Below are 12,970 nucleotides of genomic sequence, written 5' to 3' on the forward strand. Positions count from 1 at the left end.
ACTCCTCTGGATCATCCAAATGCTCTCTAGCAAACTTCAGATGGGCCCGGACATGTACAGGCTTAAGCAGTGGGACACATCTGGCACTGCAGGATCTGAGTCCATGGTGGCGTAGTGTGTTACTTATGGTAGGCCTTGTTACATTGGTCCCAGCTCAGTGAAGTTCATTCACTAGGTCCCCCCGCGTGGTTCTGGGATTTTTGCTCACCGTTCTTGTGATCATTCTGACCCCACGGGGTGGGATTTTGCGTGGAGCACCAGATCGAGGGAGATTATCAGTGGTCTTGTATGTCTTCCATTTTCTAATTATTGCTCCCACAGTTGATTTCTTCACTCCAAGCTGGTTGGCTATTGCAGATTCAGTCTTCCCAGCCTGGTGCAGGGCTACAATTTTGTTTCTGGTGTCCTTTGACAGCTCTTTGGTCTTCACCATAGTGGAGTATGGAGTCAGACTGTTTGAGGGTGTGCACAGGTGTCTTTTTATACTGATAACAAGTTTAAACAGGTGCCATTACTACAGGTAATGAGTGGAGGAAAGAGGAGACTCTTAAAGAAGAAGTTACAGGTCTTTGAGAGCCAGAAATCTTGATTGCTTGTTTCTGACCAAATACTTATTTTCCACCATAATATGCAAATAAAATGAAAAAAAAACAAACAATGTGATTTTCTGGATTTTTTTTTCTCAGTTTGTCTCCCATAGTTGAGGTCTACCTATGATGTAAATTACAGACGCCTCTCATCTTTTTAAGTGGTGGAACTTGCGCTATTGCTGACTGACTAAATACTTTTTTGCCCCACTGTATAGGAAATTTTAAAGCAGCACAGACTGGTTTTCTGTGACTTTTTTTTCCACCCCACTTGTGTCTTTAGTATTCATGGCTTTTTTCAGTAAATTGCAGCATATTTTTAGGAGTAGAGTTTTATTACACAGTTTTGACCATTTTTGACTGCCAAAAAGTGTTAGTGTTTTGAATTAATTTTATTGTTTTTGACATTTCACATTATGTAGTCTTAAGAGAAACCAAAACACATTTACCTTAAGAAATACTTAAAAATGGAAAAAAAATGCTAGAAAAAGTGCATGTTACAATTCGGGTGTTTTTACATGGGGAAAAATGCTGCCAAAGTGATTGTGAAGGTAGCTGTTCATGTTGTGTATGAATTTTGTAAACTTACTCAAATTTTACTAAGAGAAAATGAACACCACAATTTGCAATGCAATTTTTATGCAACGTAGCAATATCTCATATCTGGTTGAACACTATTGTTTGAGAACATGGCAGGTATCAGATGAGAAGAAGCACTATTAAACCTTTGACATAAAGATTTTGTTTGAATAGATTGTGGGAGGCATTGGCAGAGCCCCCAGAGGTGCATAATCCTCCCACAAGAGACGGTAATTCTGAATTCATCTTAGGGTATAGTGATTATTTGGAACCCATAGATGCCTCAAGGAATTTATAACATTACACAGTAGAAAAACTGCACAACATAGTAGTAGTAAACACACAACTTTTGTTAGTTGCAAATTTTTCATTTAGACAAAAGTAAAATGTACCTTACAATTAGTTTTTGTGGTGATACCCTATACTTTTATTCAGACTTATCAGAGGGCTACACAATAAGGTGTGAACGTTATTTGGCTTTTGGAGCACATAATTTGCTAGCATAATTTTTAGTAAGGGAGAAAAGACACCATTATGCCAGCTGAGTAAGTAGTATAGGTAGTTTCCTGGGTGGTCGCATCCGGGACCACCCAGGTAGCTACCTATACTACTTTCTCAGATGGTGTATCTTCAGTCTCTCCATGTTTCTCCTATATGATTGGCTTGAGCACTATACCTCATACATTTATACACTCTTATTCCTTTGGACTCATTCCATTATCATGTATTCCACCAGTATACTGAAACATGAACTGATCTATATATGCTACATCAATTGATGCATGGTACCAACGATGTGACGTTAGTTTTGGCTGTTGGTTGTAGGTACTTTTTCAGTTTCTGGTATCTCTCCTTCTGCATCTTATGCTTTCTTCCCAGTTAGGGACACACTACAGAATATACTAGTTTTTTCTTTACTTTTTCACAGATATTACATGTCTTATTGATTGTGGGTAGCTCTTGTATAAAGCAGGTGTCAATAACTATGTATCATATATGATGCCCTGATATACTGTACCTATAGAGTATCTGCCTTAATCTACTCACCTGTATCCCTTTTGGTTCAATGATCTATAACACCGGAGACATGATATCCATGGTTGCCTACCTAATCTATAGCATATCCAGTACTACCTGTGTGTGATCCCTTGGGTATTTTTCTATTTGATATGTATACTTGGATTATCATTTATTTTTGTGTATACAAGTGTAGGCACTTTTTTTGCTTGTAGTGCCAATTTTTACCCTGTTTGTTCAATAAAAACTTTTTTTCCTTTTCTAAGTTATGCCTCCGTACCTCTTTAGACCACTTGTTCGGTGTCTTTTCTCCGCTACTTCACTGTTTTAATCCAAATGGTCTGCCATTTATATATCCATCAGCAGATATATAATACCATATAATATATCTTCTATCAAGTCCTCCGTTGTAAGGAGACATATATTATCTCTGATACTCAGTGTGTATCCTCTCAAACCCCCCAAAGTAATCCCATTTTAGAAATTACACCTCTCAATGAATTCAGCTATGACTGCATTGACTATTTTGACCCCACAGATATTTTCACTATGCAATATCCTCTCCATGTTTGCATAGTCCGCACATCTGATATGAAGCTGGGAGTTTACACTTAAAGTTAGTGCACATGCGAGGGGAACGGACAGGCAATGCACACAGGGAACGGAATGGCAATGCACATGCTCAGGGTTTGATAAGTGGTTGCTGTGACGTCAGGCCAGTCATGGCAATCAATCGCAATGCTGTGTGCGTGCCTAATTTGAACAGGACACTGAGCGATCTGTGACAGAACTGGTAAAAGCGCCACTCCTATAGCTGAAACAAAAGGTATGTGAGGGAATCCCTTTTTGATATACAGTGTTAATTAAACATAATACTGTGAGCTTTTCTTTGAGAAAACATTGTTATTGATGCACATCGCATAATTAACAGCACACTGGGGCCAGTTTAATAGCTAAAAATGAGGTGACAGCTTCCCTTTAATGATTCTTGTCAGATGACTTAGAAAAGAAGCTAAACCAGAAATTCCATTTGAAGACACATACAGTAAGTCGGGGTGTTGCACGTGTCTGCAAATTGATTTTTTTTGTTTTGACTTTTTATCCTAAGTCATGTGGCAAGGCTTTTTAAAAGGTCAATATTGACTTTTAGGATTGATGTATCGAATAAGTAGTGCCACCGTGCCAGAGATAAAGTTCTTTTCCTTCTGATGAGGCAAATTGCATATATAAATTCCCAGAGGAGCATTGCATGGCCTACACGTCTCTTTATGCTGGATTGGCACTCTCTGCAAGGAGAATCGTTCCCACTTAGACCTCCATTTTCTACTGACTCTATTCAGAATGTTCTTGGGATTGGTGGCGGCTGCAGTGGTTGGACATCCTGCAATCAATTAATTATCCTCCATCCTAACATATATATACTTGGTAAAACTCCATTAACATTAATCAAGAATGCTAGAATGCTATAACCTTAAAGGGTTTTTCTTCTAATCACAATGTGGTCTTATAATAATGCTCATGTATAGTTAATGTTATTGATTTTAGTCGATATAACTTATTGTTAAAGGATGGTCCGAAATAGAAATTAATTTCCACCGTAAAAGCCTATCTATTTGAAGTAGCACTCCAATCATAGCTTTTATCCTCTTAATATATAACAATTATCATATTATATAGCACTGTGTACTTACAATTTCTCATTTTGCCCTTCTACCCAGTGAATCCTTCTCTTTTCTATTAGGTCTATGACATCAAGCGACTAAAGACAGACTGACTGAAACCTTCTTAGATCTATGTAGAAAAGTTCACAGTGTTGTATAATATGATGAGTGCAATATATTAAAAGGATAAACACTTTTATGGGAGGGTTTCTTTAATGCCATAATCTAATCTATTTTCTAATAAACCTTAATTTATTCATTAGGGTAGGTTTACACTTTCCTTTTTTGCTGGCGCTTTGGATGCTGCGGAAACCCCACTCCGCCCAAAGCGCCGCCCCCCTTTCTACGCGCGGTGATACCGCATGTGTTCATTGAACACATGCAGTATCACCGTAACGTATCCATAGACTTTGTAATTTATCTTGCATAGATGGAGCGTCTACGCAAGATAAATAGACATGCTGCGGTCTAAAAAGACATGCCACATGTCCAAAATTTCGGGTATGTCACCTGCGTTCTTGCATGCATAATGGAGACGGGATTTCATAAAATCCCCTCCACTATGCTGTAACATCTGGACGCTGCAGATTGGACGCAGTATCCAATCTGCAGCAAATTCTGATGTAATCTTGAACGTGGAACCCTTATCCTTCCTTAACTACAATATATAACTGCTTTTTTTTACAACTTCCTTTTTTTTGATAATACATTGTTTGAGAATCCCAATGCATGCTGGGATACTCAAATGAAGTGTCATCATTGGACAAAGGTTGGGCTATTCCCTGCTCAGTCACTGTACGATGTGCACAATAACAGTGTGTGCTCTCTCTGGCTCAGATAAATAGTAATGAGTCAGCAAAACAGCGCACTGTCAGTGCGCAATGCAAGATGAATTCCCAGCTTGCAAAGGCCAGTGACATCACTTGGGGGGGCAGCGCTGTTCTCTGCAAGCCAGATATTCTTAAGGGCCTGTCACACTAAGTGATATCGCTAGCAATATCGCTATAACGTCACTGGTTTTTGTGACGTTATAACGATATCGCTAGCGATATCGCTATGTCTGATACTTACCTCCGACCGCTCCCCCGCTGGTTATTGCTGATTGCGCGAGAACGTCCTGGACTGTTTCTCGTCGTCAGCTTCCTGCTGGGCTTCCTGCTGTGGAGACGAGCGACGCGTGGACGTGGGCGGGAGGACATCAGGATCGCCTCGTCTGACAGGTAAGTAGCGACCCCCGACCAATGCGATGTCGATGGTGAGATCTGCCTGTGTGGCAGCTCACTAGCGACCACTTAGCGATGTACCAGCGATCCTGACCGCGTCATATCGCTGGTCGGGATCGCTGGTACATCTCTAAGTGTGACAGTACCTTTACACCGGATCGTTACTACTGATCTAACTGGGTGCAAGAGGCCACTGTCATTGTGTGTATTGCACAGTGACAGAGAAAGGTCTAGCCCTGCCCCTGAATGACACTTTTTCAGACAGGGGCTTTGTCAGTGACCACAGATTCTGCCACCTGATGACGTTTCGCTTGAGTATCCCAGCATACATTTGGATTATCAAATGTAGCATCAACAAAAAGGAAGTTGTAAAAAAAAGAAAAAAGCAGTTAGAAAGTGTATTTAGGGAAGGATAGAGAATTTTTAATTAAAGTATATTGGAAAATAGATTAGACAATGCTATTAAATAGATAGGCATTTAGGATGAAAATCTATTTTAGACTACTCCTTTAAAGCTACCCTGTTTGGCAGATATAACCCCCTAATGATGCTCCTCTAGGCTCTATTTACCCTCCAGTGGACATTGGATCTGCCCTGTTGTAATCTCACTGCATCAGTCTGAGCATGCACAATGAGTGCCAATTCAGCTAGCTCCTAGCATACCTGCATCTTCCACTGAAATAGTGTGTTCTATATTTAATATTTACTGTATTCACCTGTGCAATGTATGGTTCTACGTAGCCTGACAGCCCGATATTATCTAATGGCATCTACATTACCATAGCTGTGATCCACAGACCTGCACTCTGCTCTGCCTGCTCAATAGTTACCTACAGTAGGTACCTAGTTATTACCTAGGTATGACACAAGTAGGGCTGAGCAATGTTTGATACCTGCTGCTGACATATCAGTGATGTGAAACTGCAAATGTTGCTCCAATGATGCTTATGGCAGAAAACAGAGATGTAGTACTGTACTGCAGAAAGGGGCTGCTGCATTTCAGTAATGCCAATAAAATGCTCATCTGTTAATCAGATCTGTACTATCTGTGGTAAAGTAGGCTGAATGCAATCTAAAGTGACAGTAGTGCAAAACTTACCGTTATAAGATAATGATAATTTTATTCATTTTTTTTGTTATGCACAAAGGTTAACACTTAATTTACATAAACTTTTATAATGGGAAGACTGTGAACATTTTTTATGTCAATTACCGGTCACCTTAAAATCGTACAGGAAAGATGTATATCTTTGTACCGTGTTAGCCAGTAGATAGAAAAATATTCAGGATTGAGAGTCCTCAGTAGTTGATACCTTTTAATGGCTAACTGAAAAGATGGTAACACATTGCAAGCTTTCGAGACTACTCCGGTCTCTTCATCAGGCTAGACTAATACAAAATCTGAAGTCACATATTTATGCACAATACAGCCTAGAAAAAATGCAATAGATAAGACAAGTGACGTGAAGCAGAACTATCAATATGGGAGAGGGAGAAACATAAATATAAACATTGGACCAGTTCATAGATAAGGAGTCCGGATGTTTTAAGGTCCTCTTATTGGGGTCTAGTTCTGTGTTGTGATGCCCCCACAAAGTTTTAAAAGGAAATTCCTTAATTGATGTAAAAAGACATAAATCCATGTGATACATTCATTCCAGCACTGAGAGTGTCAAAATTCGTCATAAATTTGTGCTCCCAAACTCGTCTCTCTCTCTGAGAATTGAAGTTACCTTTCACTACCAGTAATTTCATATCCACGTTGCTGTGATCAGGGATACAGAAATGTTTTGCCACAGGTAGATCCATTCTTTTTTCTCTTATTGTGTGACGATGAGCATTCATCCTTGTTCTAAGCTTTTGCCCTGTCTCCCCCACATACAGACCCCCAGTTGGACATTTAGTACAAATAATTAAGTACACCACATTAGATGTCATGCAGGTGAAAGTACCTGGGATCTTGTAGTCCTGATGTGAGTTGGGGATCTTTATCTTGTCCGTGGTCATTATAAATGGACAGGTTTTACATTTTTTCTGGTTGCAAGGAAAGGTTCCTGCAGCTGTTAGAGAGGACAGGGAGCTTCTGACAATGATGCTTCTTAAATTTGGGGGCTGCCTAAAACACAGCAGTGGGGGGTCTGGAAAAATGGATTTTAATCGGGCATCTTTTTGTAGTAAAGGTTGTAATTTCCGTGCAGCTCCCCTTAGCACCTCCAGATTTGGGTTGTAGGTGACTACTAGAGGCACTCGGTTATTTTCTTCTTTAGCTTTGTAATGTAGCAGGTGATTCCTTGACAATCTGGTGGCTCTTGTAATTTGGTTTTCAATTGTTCTTGGATGGTAACGCTGATTCAAAAAGGTCTTTTTGAGGCGACCAAGGTGTTTGTCTCTATCCATGGGGTTGGAACATATACGATTGTATCTGATGGCTTGGCTATAGATAATAGAGTTCTTTATGTGTTTTGGATGGAAACTGTCCCATTTAAGGTATGTTGGACGGTCGATTGGCTTCTGATACAGGGATGTCTCTATTTCATTGTTTTTTAGCTTAATGATGGTGTCCAAAAAATTAATCTCAGTACTGGAGTAGTTGAGTGTTAAATTGATGGTGGGATGAAATTGATTAAACTGTTCGTGGAACGTCTTTAGCTGTTGCTCAGACTCCGTCCAGATGATTAAAATATCATCAATGAAGCGGTAGTAGGCCAGGGGCCTGATGGGGCATGAGGACAAAAAGTCGCTTTCAAGCTTGGCCATGAAAAGATTTGCATACTGTGGAGCCATTTTACTTCCCATAGCTGTGCCAGTCTCCTGTAGATAGATCCTGTTGTCAAATTCAAAGTAATTGTGGGTGAGGATGAATTTTAAGTGGTGAGGTGCTAAGGGGAGCTGCACGGAAATTACAACCTTTACTACAAAAAGATGCCCGATTAAAATCCATTTTTCCAGACCCCCCACTGCTGTGTTTTAGGCAGCCCCCAAATTTAAGAAGCATCATTGTCAGAAGCTCCCTGTCCTCTCCAACAGCTGCAGGAACCTTTCCTTGCAACCAGAAAAAATGTAAAACCTGTCCATTTATAATGACCACGGACAAGATAAAGATCCCCAACTCACATCAGGACTACAAGATCCCAGGTACTTTCACCTGCATTACATCTAATGTGGTGTACTTAATTATTTGTACTAAATGTCCAACTGGGGGTCTGTATGTGGGGGAGACAGGGCAAAAGCTTAGAACAAGGATGAATGCTCATCGTCACACAATAAGAGAAAAAAGAATGGATCTACCTGTGGCAAAACATTTCTGTATCCCTGATCACAGCAACGTGGATATGAAATTACTGGTATTGAAAGGTAACTTCAATTCTCAGAGAGAGAGACGAGTTTGGGAGTACAAATTTATGACGAACTTTGACACTCTCAGTGCTGGAATGAATGTGTCACATGGATTTATGTCTTTTTACATCAATTAAGGAATTTCCTTTTAAAACTTTGTGGGGGCATCACAACACAGAACTAGACACCAATAAGAGGACCATAAAACATCCGGACTACTTATCTATGAATTGGTCCAATGTTTATATTTATGTTTCTCCCTCTCCCATATTGATAGTTCTGCTTCACGTCACTTGTCTTATCTATTGCATTTTTTCTAGGCTGTATTGTGCATAAATATATGACTTCAGATTTTGTATTAGTCTAGCCTGATGAAGAGACCTGAGTAGTCTCGAAAGCTTGCAATGTGTTACCATCTTTTCAGTTAGCCATTAAAAGGTATCAACTACTGAGGACTCTCAATCCTGAATATTTTTCTTAAAATCGTAAACATTTTCTTTGCTTTAATAGGGTTTTTTCATTTTACCGTTTATCTTTTTTACTACCTATAATATCCTGAGAACTCTCTGAACATATGCATATGCCAATCCATTATGCCCTGGCCTTAAATAAAATTTATATTTAGATAGAAAAATCCTTTTATGCAGAGGTACAGTCAGTGGCTCATTGTAAGTTTATCTGCTTCACAGCCACTGTATGCAGAATTATTAGACTTGTGACCAAATTGTCATTTTTATGCAGATTTTCCAATTCCAAGCTATATAAGCATCAATGCTTATTGGACAAAGAAGATCAGGTGATGTGTATATGTGTTAAGAGGGAAAGCGTGGCCTAAGGATATCAGCAGACTGTATCAAGGTGTGCAGAATTGTTAGTCGGCTTGTTTTCCTAAGACAAAAAAGAGATTTAACATTCTGAAAAGTCAAAAATTGTTAGAAGTCTTACAGAAAGATGGAGCACTCTTGAAATTGCTAAGATATTGGGGACAAAGTTGCAAAAAAACATGTTGATAAAAAAAATATGCACATTAACTGCTAAATGTTTCAGAAGAATCAAACATGAAGCAAGCAGAAACCCTTTATCCTCCAGTGCTGGCATATTCCAGATCTGCAACCTCCTTGGAGTTCCCAGAAGTACAAGGTATTCAGTGCCCAGAGACATGAACATGACCAGGGTAAGAAAGGTTGAAACCTGACCACCACCGAACAAGACACAGAAATTTCAATGTCAAGACTGAGCCAAGAGAAAAGACAGATTTTTCAAAGGTTTTATGGGATGATAAGATGAGAGTGACTCTTGATGGTCCAGATGGATGGGCCCGTGGCTGGATCAGTACAGGCACAGACCTCAATTTCGATTCAGACACCAGCAAACAAGCTGGAGGTGGGGTATTGCTACAGGATGGTATTATTAAAGATGAATTAGTGGGAATTTTCCTTGTTGAAGTAAAATCAAATTCATAACCTACTTCCATTTTTTGCTTACTGTCAGTTTGGTGCAAGAAAATGTTATTTTTTTTTAAATGTCAGAAACGTGTTTTTTGTACAGTTTCATAATTTTCCCCTCTCAAATGTTTAGTTATGTTTTCATTTAGCTGGATTATAGTTGTAGAATCATAGAATCATAGAACGGTAGAGTTGGAAGTGACCTCCTGGGTCATCTGGTCAAAACCCTTCTCAAATCAGGATTCACTAAATCATCCCAGACAGATGTCTGTCCAGCCTCTGTTTGAAGACTTCCATGGAAGGAGAATTCACCACCTCTCGTGGCAGCCTGTTCCACTCATTGATCATCCTCACTGTCAAAAAGTTTTTTCTAACATCTAATCTGTAACTTCTCCCTTTTAGTGTCATCCCATTGCATTGCTTCTAGTCTTTCCTTGTGCAAATGAGAATAAAAATGATCCTTCTACAATGTGACAGCCCTTGAGATATTTGTAGACAGCAATTAAGTCTCCTCTCAGTCTTCTGTTTTGCAAGCTAAACATTCCCAAATCCTGCAACCTTTCCTCATAAGACAGGGTTTGCAGACCAGTCACCATTCTGGTCACTCTTCTCTGAACTTGGTCCAGTTTGTTGATGTCTTTTTAAAATGTGGTACCCAGAAGTGGACATAGTATTCCAGATGAGGTCAGACCAAAGATGAGAAGAGGGGGATAATGACTTCACATGATTTAGACGTATGCTTCTGTTAATATATCCTAGAACTGTGTTTGCCATTTTGGCTGCTGCATCACACCGTTGACTCATGTTCAGTCTGTGATCTATTAGTATACTCAAATATTTTTCACAAGTGCTGTTGCTTAGCCCTATTCCTTCCATTCTGTATTTGCTTTTTTCATTTTTATTGCACACACTAATAATTACTCAATATTTCTGCATACATAGATTCTCCTAAGAAATACAAACCTCACTTTTACTTTCTTAAATATTCAGGTTTATTAACATTTTGAATTGACTGACAGAACTGTAGATATTTCAACACTAAAATTAATCATCAGAAATACAAGTTGCCTAACAATTTTGCATATAATGTATGTTTTAATGCATCTCCCATTGAGCGTAATGGATATACCTCAATGAATACAATTTTCGCAATCAAGGGGCACTTTTGGAGGATGAACAACATAAATATAAACCTATTCTATGACGGGCTCAAATAGATAAATTACTATATACTCACCTCTAACATAACTACACAAATCTGCTTAACACATTGGATGATAGCGTCGGGAGTTCCTGAAATAGTTACTGCACGCTCTGTGGAATTTGGTAGCATGTCTCCCGCTACTTGAACTTGAGCACCTGTGGACTTAAATTAAAGACACAAAAGAAAATGTAGTGTGATAATGTCAAAACAAGGTATAACTTCATAAGATCTTCACAGATCAAACCAAATTAAAAATAACTGCCAGTTTACTAAATGAATAAAGGTAGCGCAGTCACATTCTTCCAGCCATACATACACTTTGTAATACCGTCATATGTTAAAGTTTGGGCACCCCTATTAATGTTAACCTTTTTTCTTTATAACAATTTTGTTTTTTGCAACAGCTATTTCAGTTTCATATATCTAATAACTGATGGACTCAGTTATATTTCTGGATTCAAATGACGTTTATTGTACTAACAGAAAATGTGCAATCTGCATTTAAACAAAATTTGACCGGTGCAAAAGTATGGGCACCTCAACATAAAAGTGACATTAATATTTCGTAGATCCTCCTTTTGCCAAAATAACAGCCTATAGTCGCTTCCTGTAGCTATTAATGAGTTCCTGGATCCTGGATGAAGGTATTTGTGACCATTCCTCTTTACAAAACAATTCCAGTTCAGTTAAGTTTGATGGTCGCCGAGCATGGACAGCCCGCTTCAAATCATCCCACAGATGTTCAATGATATTCAGGTCTGGGGACTGGGATGGCCATTCCAGAACATTGTAATTGTTCCTCTGCATGAATGCCTGAGTAGATTTGGAGCGGTGTTTTGGATCATTGTCTTGATGAAATATCCATCCCCTGCGTAACTTCAACTTTGTCACTGATTCTTGCACATTATTGTCAAGAATCTGCTAATACTGAGTTGAATCCATGCGACCCTCAACTTTAACAAGATTCCCGGTGCCGGCATTGGCCACACAGCCCCAAAGCATGATGGAACCTCCACCAAATTTTACTGTGGGTAGCAAGTGTTTTTCTTGGAATGCTGTGTTTTTTAGCCTCCATGCGTAACGCCTTTTTGTATGACCAAACAATTCAATCTTTGTTTCATCAGTCCACAGGACCTTCTTCCAAAATGTAACTGGCTTGTCCAAATGTGCTTTTGCATACCTCAGGCGACTCTGTTTGTGGTGTGCTTGCAGAAACGGCTTCTTTCGCATCACTCTCCCATACAGCTTCTCCATGTGCAAAGTGCGCTGTATTGTTGAACGATGCACAGTGACACCATCTGCAGCAAGATGATGCTGCAGGTCTTTGGAGGTGGTCTGTGGATTATCCTTGACTGTTTTCACCATTCTGCTTCTCTGCCTTTCTGATATTTTTCTTGGCCTGCCACTTCTGGGCTTAACAAGAATTGTACCTGTGTTCTTCCATTTCCTTACTATGTTCCTCACAGTGGAAACTGACAGGATAAATCTCTGAGACAACTTTTTGTATCCTTCCCCTGAAAAGCTATGTTGAATAATCTTTGTTTTCAGATCATTTGAGTTGTTTTGAGGAGCCCATGATGCCACTCTTCATAGGAGAATCAAATAGGAGAACTACTTGCAAGTGGCCACCTTAAATACCTTTTCTCATGATTTGATACACCTGGCTAAGAAGTTCAAAGCTCAATGAGGTTACAAAACCAATTTAGTGCTTCAGGAAGTCAGTAAAAAGTAGTTAGGAGTGTTCAAATCAAGAAAATGATAAGGGTGCCCATAATTTTGCACCGGTCAAATTTTGTTTAAATGCAGATTGCACATTTTCTGTTAGTACAATAAACCTCATTTGAATCCAGAAATATAACTGAGTCCATCAGTTATTAGATATATGAAACTGAAATAGCTGTTGCAAAAACCAAAATTG

The 12,970-nt window shown here is 39.2% G+C and overlaps 1 protein-coding gene across 6 annotated transcripts in view; it reads right to left on the bottom strand.

Annotated features, from left to right (window-relative positions):
* The window catches only part of LOC141099730 (poly(rC)-binding protein 3-like), a 1,815,006-nt gene that overhangs the window by 73,918 nt on the left and 1,728,118 nt on the right, over window positions 1-12,970 (bottom strand). For all 6 annotated transcript variants that reach the window (XM_073587737.1, XM_073587736.1, XM_073587732.1 and 3 more), the window contains one exon: window positions 11,086-11,214. In XM_073587737.1, coding sequence (XP_073443838.1) covers window positions 11,086-11,214 — 129 coding nt within the window. The remainder of the gene's footprint in view (window positions 1-11,085; window positions 11,215-12,970) is intronic.

This window comes from Dendrobates tinctorius, unplaced genomic scaffold, assembly GCF_039654945.1.
Source record: "Dendrobates tinctorius isolate UK_male_01 unplaced genomic scaffold, ASM3965494v1 ptg000102l, whole genome shotgun sequence".
Lineage (NCBI taxonomy): Eukaryota > Metazoa > Chordata > Amphibia > Anura > Dendrobatidae > Dendrobates > Dendrobates tinctorius.